Consider the following 9,096-nt stretch of genomic DNA (forward strand, 5'->3'; position numbering starts at 1 on the left):
AGTGTGATCAGTGGAAGCCGCTGTTTCCGAAGCATCTTGGAAAGGGGGGTTTGGAATCATTAGGCGAGGGGAAGAAAAATCAGGTTCCTTTTTTTTTTTTTCCCTCAGAGTTTGAAAAATGGGGAAAATTAAAGGCAATCTTTTAGCGAGGAAGCCTAGGTAGCCGTTTGCCTCACAGTCAACATCAAATTATGGACTTCTGGAGAACTTGAGTGCGGTCAAATCGATTTCGTAGGAATACATTAATTTATACTAAGGATATAGATTTAGTGGTGATTTATATTTATAGATTTACATGCAATGTATAATATTTGGAGCCTGTGTTACATTATTTATTATTTTCTCGTGTGCGCAGAGACAACACGGTTAGCATGCCCTTGAAAAGGAAGCTGCAGTGTCAAAATTTCCCCCTCCCTCTCAAAATGTACCGCGGGTTGGTTGAATGTTGATGTTTGGTTTGCTGCTGTGTTAAAACCTTACAATTGCGGTGACGGAAGATACACGAGAAAAGGAGAGACGACGCGTTGCTTCTGCTAGTGTGTCTACATCCTTCTACAAGGACGGCTATGGAGAGCTTGGCCTCTCCTTGTTGTTTTTCTTCGCCTTCTTCTCCCTTTTATCTGAGCCTCCTCTGGCAGTTGAAACGCCGTTTGTGGGCGCTTTGATCTGTGTAGTTGTGGAGGCAGTTGTTGCGTTGCAATCTGCTGCTATCACAGCTCAACTAAAAAGAGTCTTCAAGCCAAAGACACTTCCCCTGGGGACCAACTGTGCATCGTCCCTGCATGAGCTCTACCACGAGAGTTCAACCAATCGGCTCCTAATTGCGAGCCAGGGTACAGATTATCGCTTCACCTTTAATTAATTAACTCAATCCTCCGTTCTAGCTACCAAGCTCGTAGGCACTGCTAGTGGTTTTGTTTGTTGAGACCATGGGGGTGGTAAGCTTTCGCAGTTTTGTTTTCTGCGTTACACGCAAGAGCAGAGTTGGAGACCCCACTGAATTGTTGTTGGGCGGGGGCGGAGGTTGGATGGCGGCGCTTATTTTGCTATAGAAACTTTAGCAGATGAATTCTCTCTCTCTCTCTCTCTCACACACACACTCGCACACAGATGGAAGTTGTCGTGAAGACTTTTTATGACGATTATGTTTTGGTTGAATGCAGGCGGCTTCGTAGGGCGTCGCGGCCTCAGAAATCAATGGAAGAGCTGCCTGTCAGCAACTTCTCCGCCCAACGGCTGAGGCGGCGATTGGCCGAGAATGGGCGGCGCCCGTGGGAACTTGGTCCTATCTTGCCACTCGCGGGCGGCCCCCCGAAGCAGAAATTGCTCGAAAGCCTACCTTCGCCTCCTGCACCTCCTATACCGCCGCCCCCCGCCTCGCTTCCAGACCTCTCCCCGCCCTCCACCCCCTCTCCGCTCCGCCCTGCCATCCATGCTGACCCCGACAGCGCTTCCGCAGCCTCGCCCACTTTTGCGCCGCCCCCGCCCCCGCCCCCGCCGCCCCCATCCCGCCCATCGCACTACCGCCTCTTCTCCTACACTCCCGGTGCCCACACCACCCAAGCCTCTTCACCTGAACACAGTGTGCAACTTGAGCTTCCTGGCCAAGAGCAGCTCCTACCAGAAGGCAATGCTCAGCAGAACTCTGGACGAAGCGATGAGGGCAAGAACGCTACAAAGCAGAAAAAAGCAGAGACGCCAGAGCTTCCGAAGGCGACAACCGCCATGGGAGTGAGCTTAAATCAGCATGTGCAGCAAGATGATGGAGCCAGGGAGGAGACCATGAGGAGCTTCATTCTGGACAGGTTCCTGCCAGCCGCCAAAGCAGTGGCTGCGGATCACGAGAGCTCCATCTCTGTTGCAAGCAGAAATCGCGTGTTGCCACAATCTGCTACAACGCCCCAACCAACTCAAACAGGCCCATCCTCCCGTCGCATTAAGTCTAGGGTACAATTACCATCAAATGCCTCCAAAGGCGTCACATGGTCCGGCCCTCTCCATTCAAAGCAGCAAGAAAAAGGCAGTCCCCATCGCCACGAATCCATGAAATCCTGTGGGTTCTTATGTGTGGGGCTGAGGACCGCGTTCTCCCATGCCCATCGCACAGTCTTTACGTCTGCACGCTCCTTGTCAAGGAGTAAACGCAGGCCATCACCACCATCTAGCCATCTGACTATTGCTCGTGGAGATAATAATTCTACCAGCTCTGGTGAAGAGGTAAGATTTTCTTCATTGAGCCATGGCCATCATCCATTCAAATCACTTTATTCAGCTAATGCCAACAAACTCTTCTTTCAGTGCAAGTGTCAGGGCTGTGATTGAAGATCTCCAGGCTCCAGCCCTCCTTTAGTCCATTCTTGTCGATGCTTCTTAAATGCTCAAGCTATTATTACATTTTTTATCAACTATGTCATCATGTCAGCATGCATTGATTTGTTTTTAATTTTTCATTTTTGGGCAGGAGGTTGTAGTACCGAAAGTCAAGGGATCAGTGCAAGGTATATGGAAACAAAGGAGTGCACTCACACCCCCCTCTATTTCCTACTCTTCAAGCTCTCCCACAACTGCTACTCTCCCCAGCAGCTCGCCAAGATATGCAGCAACCTTAAGGGATAGCTTTCCCAGAGGTGGAAGCACAAGCTTATGTGGCAGTCCTCAGCAAAGTGTTACCAGCTCTGGATCTATTCCTCTGCATAGCAAATCAGGAGTATGTAGTTTAAAAGGCAGCCCTCCACATCACCAAACTGGAAGGCATACTTTAATACACAGTCATGTAGGGGGAACTAGCTGGGGAGGTACTACTCTACATGAGCAACCCGCTGCAACTAGTCTGGGAGGCACTCCTCCACATGACGAAGGCAACCCAAGTAATTTGAGAGGCACCGGTTCTCATGACCATGCCAGAGGAACCCCTCTGCATGACCAAGCTGGTGGAACTAGCTTGAGAGGCACCCCTCTGCAAGACCAAGTCGGTGGAGCTAGTTTGAGAGGTGCCCCTGTGCATGACATAGCTGGTGCAATCATTATGAATGGCACCCTTCAACAAGACCAGGCTGGTAGAACAAGCTTAAAAGGCAGCCCTGCACATGATTATGCAGTTGCAAGTCCTTTCATGAATCGCGATGGTATCGAAGATGATGAACCTGAGTTCTATGATGCCCTAAGCAGATTCAATTCAACAGGATCCACACCTGGCAATCTTTCTCCTCACACAATTGGATCACCCAAGTCTCAGTATGAGGCTTTTGGGTTTCCAAGTGACTGGACGAATGACGAGGCTGGCTTTATCGATTCTTTTGAGACCCCTCACGCCGCCACAAGTGATTACAAGTTGGTGGGACCTGATACAAGCCATGGGAGGAATGGTCAGCAATCTGAGATATCTATGGCTGTAAAGACATCTAGCCTTAGCCAGAGAGTTGGCAAGGTTTTGAGGCTAGAAACTGGAGGAGAGCAAGCAGGCATGCAAGGTAAAGATAGTTCAACCTATCACCTATCAGGTGAACAAGGTGCGGCGGCAGACCCTGTCCATATCACAGAGCTTCAGCAGCAACAAGTGGATTTGAGAAAGGAAAGCTTCCCTAGAGTGATGAGGCGTCCATCTTTGGAGAACATGAATGGTGTATGTTCTTCAAACACGAGCTCAGTTCCTCCTATCTTTCCTGCAAAATGCCAAAAGAATACGCCGAACGGCCAGAAGAAATGGGCATCTGCAAATGATTTGGGTTGGCCCTTTGGCATTTCTAGCTACCACTCAGGCACACAAAGGAAGTCTTCTCAAGGACAACAGAAAAGCAATGACAGGGTTGTTCCGGGTTTGAATGTGCCAGCACCACCACTTCCTCCCTCTCCTGCAGGGTCATGGCTAGAAAAGGCCATCTCAGTGAATGCATCCAAGCCTTCAACATTAGCTATCCTGCAGGAGAAAGATAAGACCGTGTCGGCGAGGAAGAAGCTGGAGTTCACATCAACAGATGGGAAAAAAGAGGTGAGGTGGGAGGATATGGTGAAGGGCAGCCAGGTGCAACCAGGACACTTAAGGTTCTCAGAGGTAAATAATACAGTTATGCTGTACTCATAATTCACATGAGCCATGTGTTCTGTGGGCATCATTTTCGAGGTTATGGTCATAAATCTAATGTGATCTGTGTTATCATTTGTTTGTTGCAGGAGCTGCATCACCACCATCCGTCCAACCTTAATGCTGTGAAGCCCTTAAGGCTCTGAGAGGAGGGTGGGTAGATGTGGATGGTATTGTATTGCTTCTATGGATGATTATAGTGATGATAGTCAACGGCTTGGCAGGAGGGACATATGCACTTCCCAATTTTTGTACATAACCTGGATGGATCATGGAGAATAAAGCCTCTATTTATAACGAATGGAGAGGTAGAGAAAGGGAAAGGGAAAGACTAGCTTTGCACTCTAATTCTTTACAAAACCCTTAAATTTTTGTTCCCCTTCCACATATACATGTTATACGTTGTGTAGTTAGGAGTTATGTATAGCAGAGAAATACTAATCAAATAGACCTATTATATTTTTTCGTCCTGTGCTTACTGCAAAGAAGCCGCATAATGAACGTCAAAAATCAAAAGCACAAAAACCTTCATATCAAAAGTGGACAATTCTATGACGAAAGAAGGAAGCATATTAGATCTTTGTTCCGTGTGCATATCCACATTTTTGTTCCATAGCGATGGAAAAAAAAAAACGAACCCAATGACAAAAGATTTATATGGCTGATCGATCAGGGTTGTCAATGTATACAGGAAAGAACAATATTTAGACTACTTGATATTCACATGGGATTTGGGGTCAGCATGCATCAAAGGTGGCTGTGGGTAATGGAGAAAATCAAGTTGAAATTTGCCAAGTGGAAAGGCATGCATTCTAGCCTTCTAGGCAGAGTAGTTGTCTTGAAGCACATCTTAATTCCCACGACTATCGTCGTCCTCTAATTCCCACGACCATCTTCTTCCTCTCCTGCTGGAACCCAATTTATTTGGAATGTAATTTTCCACGAATACATAAGTGAGCTCAAGTAGATCGACAGGTGACAAGCATACCTTATTATTTAGATCACCTTGACAATACAAATCATATAACTCACGACCACGTGTTATTTCTTCAGATGATACATTGTGACAAAAAAACTTGAAATGAATTTTGTGTAGATATGTCATAGAGTAACCTAGCATGCCTTCAAAAGTATGCATGTGGACTTGACTCAGTCCTCTACACATAACCAAGCCTCCTTTTGGCTTAAAGAAATGCCATTGCATATATCTCTTAATGAGTTTGCCAATACTTATCAATGACGGTGCCATGATTGAAACAACCATTTGAAGAGGGAGATGGTTGAAAGACGGTGCCATGATTGAAACAACCATTTGAAGAGGGAGATGGTTGAGTGTTCCGCCTTTCTGGAGTTTAAACATTTCTCTAAAGCATTCCATGCGCACGAACTCTTCCAGAGACATTAAATATCAAAGTACAGTAAATAAATAAGGCACCCAAATTTCTTCTGTAAGACATTAAATTTCTTTTTTTGTGATTTATTAATTATTGCTGTTCGACACTTAAAAGGTAGTATGTTGACTCGAGTCCAAGGTGGATAAGCAAGCAAAAATGTTTTACAAATGCTTCACGAGAAAAATTTCTTTTACATTAACAAATTGGTACAGATTCGTTAGATTATGGACGTATACAAGGCCTTCGGGAGGGGTCAATTTTCTTCTCGGTGCAGAATTGCCATCTACATTTCTAGGAGAAGTTCGGTCTTGGTTACAAGATCCATTCGCTATTATCCTCCAAGTATGACAACCCTTTTTATTCCTTAAATTCAAAAGCCGATCCAACCTTAATGCTTTTGATTCCTAAAATTCAAAGGGCGATCCACCCTTTGTTTACTTTTTCTCACAATGGAAAACTCTACTCACATGAAAAAGCACAAAAATCTCACTTAGTAAGAGCAAACATTAATGAATGTAAAGTGGTAAGCATAAATTGGCATTGTTGATTCAATGAATAATTGTGTTTAAAGTATGAAAAATTGTAGATGATGAAATGTGAGTCATGAGCACGCCTGTCGTGGAACTCCCTTGCTGCGAATCTTCTTTTGATGGGCATCTAAAGGGGGTCCACATGCACAAATGCCGTGGAGATGCAATGTAGATTTTGACATATTCTTTGATTGTGAGGATGAAATCTCCAAGCTCGGTATATATCAAAGTTTGCAATTTCAACTTGGCCCTCGGCATCCAATTGGATCTCTTTATAGCCGCCTCGTGACTTGATGATATGCTTATGCCTCTATTGCTTGTATGCATGCTCGGGGAATTCACTTTCCTTAGAAAGGGGACGTCACCTGCATGCATGAAACTTATAACAACCAATGATTTTATATTCACGTGATCACAAATTTTTTTTTGTTAATAACATGTGTTAACATGTTATTAACATGTTAACATGTTCTCAAAAAAGCCGGTGGCAAGCGACCTGGTAACCGGATAAAATCCCGCCGGGCTTTTGCTATACCCGGCGGTCCCGCCGGGGAAAAGAAAACCCCGGCGGGTCCCGGTGGGGTCGTCATCCAGCCCGGCGGGGTACAATTTCCTATATATATGGGCCCGGGGGGCCCTTTGGGAGTTCATTGATACACAGGTAATGAAACTTGTGTGTGTGTGTGTATGTGTGTGTGTATGTGGGTGTGTGTTTGTGCGGGCAGCCGCCCACTGTCGCAATGCGCGACAGGATGTGGGTGGTCCGCCACACGAGGGATGTGTGTGTGGGTGTGTGTTTGTGCGGGCAGCCGCCCATTGTCGCAATGCGCGGCAGGATGTGGGTGGTCCGCCACACGACAGGTGTGTGTGTAAGGCCATTCTTCGGAATGGTGCTTACCCTGGGGCACTTAGTCGGTAACGCGGCTAGTCTGTGTCCTATGGTAAGTATGGCACGCCGTAGCGGTACTAGTCGGTAACGCGGCAAGCATAGTATCATTATGGCGATGTCACCTTCCCTTCCCTTCCCTTTGTCAAATGCGAACATATGGTCGGTAACGCGGCCAGTGTATGTTCGTATCCTATTCGTATTCCCATAGAATCGGGCGGCATTTTGTCGTTAACGCGGCAAGTTGGTGTCGTCCGCTAGTGCATAAATTATTTTTTGCATATTGCGGTATTTGATCGTTAACGCGATCGAAAAAATGTCGTAAATTTGCTTGCATATTACGGCATATGATCGTTAACGCGGTCGAAAAAATGTTGTAAATTTGTTTGATTTGACTTGTATTGTTTTTATTGTGTTTGATCCATATGATACTTGGTTGCTAACACGGCATGAGTATTTCATGGATCAAAGTTTACATCATATTGTCTAAACGTTTTATTTTATAATATCGTGATTCGTAACTCGAAAAATATGAATATCTCTCTCTTCCTACCCCCCTCTCTCTCTCTCTCATGATACACTTCACAACTCTTTCTCTCTCTCTCTCTCTCATGATACACTTCACAACACGATAGATGTGTAGATAAGGATTTCTTTTTATTTCTCTTAAAATATACATAATTCCTAATAATTTCTTTTTTCTCCCTCTATTTACTTAAAAATTAAAACAGTACATTATTTTCCTCTTTAGAAACTCACAAAAATATTAAAAATGTCATCTAATGTTTCTTCTCTCTATCTGTCACAACTCTCTCTTCCTCTCCTCTCTCTCTCTCTCTCTCTCTCTCTCTCTCATGATACACTTCACAATTCTCTCTCTCTCTCTCTCTCTCTCTCTCTCTCTCTCATGATACACTTCACAACTCTCTCTCTCTCTCTCTCATGATACACTTCACATCTCTCTCTCTATCACGATAGGTGTGTAGATGAGGAGTGCTTTAGGATTATAAAACATTATTTTCCTCTCTTTAGGAACTCACAAAACTATTAAAAATGTCATTTAATTTTTCCTCTCTCTATCTGTCACACCTCTCTCTCTTCCTCCCTCTCTCTCTCTCTCTCTCTCTCTCTCGTTTGATAATGTATACACTTCATAAGTAATAATGCACTTGTTGCGGTTGTCTCACGTTCGATAATGTATTGCATGATGTTGAGTTCAGTAATATTGTTTGATATTCTGTTTTTGTTTGATCATTGATAAGTAATGATACACTTGTTGCTGTTCTCTCACGTTTGATGATGTATTGGATGATGTTGAGTTCATTAAAATTATTTGATATTCCGTTTTTGTTTGAACATTGATAAGTAATGATACACTTGTTGCTGTTCTCTCACGTTTGCTTGATGTTGATTTCAGTAATGTTTGATATTCTGTTTTTTGTGTTTAGTGATATTTGCTAGATTTACGAAGACGACCAACATGCTTTCCCCCGAAGAGCGTAAAATCGTTCTACGAGCAATTCGCATTGAAGCAGTCATCATAGTGTCACAATGTGCTGATGATGTCATCAAAAAGATCAATGAGTCTGAGATACTCATGCGAGATCTAATAGACCAGATATGGGAAAATGCACAGCGTCGGCTTTGAAGCGGAGGCAACGCTGAGTTGCTTGATAGACAGAAGATAACAGATTTCAACCATCAACATATAACACGAACCATTTTGGGGAGCATGCGTGTAGCATGCAGTGATCTTAGAGATGCTGCCCCGCCTGAAGCTAATATGCAACGTCTACAGTTATGGGACGTTGTATGGAGCGAGCAAAGAGCCAAGAGCAAGTGCATGAAGGCGTTGGATGCAGAGTCCCTCCCCAAAAGAGTGCGCATTGCCCAGGACGTCGCTGCAACGTCCAGCCAGGCAGATGCAAGTGGTACAGGTGTCATTAATCGTACCATCTACAATTCTATGTGCACACATCTCATTGGCATCCCGCACGAGGCTCTGTTCGAAGGGCGAACAATAGGCTCTGGTGTTTTTGGCACAGTAAAAGAGTATACAGTTAAAGGTATATCATTTTTACCGGAGCACATTACTTTTTACGGAAAGCACTACAAAGGAGAAGGCAGCGCCAAGTTCGAGAGCTTCCAGGCAGAGCAGGGCATGCAAGTTCTACACCCATCGATTGTCAGGTGTATTGCCTTTAC

At 44.7% G+C, this 9,096-nt stretch overlaps 1 protein-coding gene across 2 annotated transcripts; it reads left to right on the plus strand.

Annotated features, from left to right (window-relative positions):
- The first annotated feature begins 313 nt into the window (after nt 1-313).
- Nucleotides 314-4,547, plus strand: LOC147609423 (uncharacterized). Of its 2 annotated transcripts, XM_086788020.1 has the most exons (4): nt 314-833; nt 1,164-2,217; nt 2,462-4,051; nt 4,171-4,547. In XM_086788020.1, exons 2-4 carry the CDS (start codon nt 1,198-1,200, stop codon nt 4,225-4,227), a joined length of 2,667 nt encoding a protein of 888 aa, XP_086644146.1. In that variant the 5' UTR covers nt 314-833; nt 1,164-1,197; the 3' UTR covers nt 4,228-4,547. The 2 variants fall into 2 exon arrangements, with proteins under 2 accessions (XP_086644146.1, XP_086644145.1); XM_086788019.1 differs by lacking the exon at nt 314-833 and having other exon boundaries at nt 986-2,217.
- Nucleotides 4,548-9,096: the final 4,549 nt, after the last annotated feature.

Source organism: Cibotium barometz, chromosome 51 (assembly GCF_041138505.1).
Source record: "Cibotium barometz isolate CiBa-2024 chromosome 51, ASM4113850v1, whole genome shotgun sequence".
Taxonomy (NCBI): domain Eukaryota; kingdom Viridiplantae; phylum Streptophyta; class Polypodiopsida; order Cyatheales; family Cibotiaceae; genus Cibotium; species Cibotium barometz.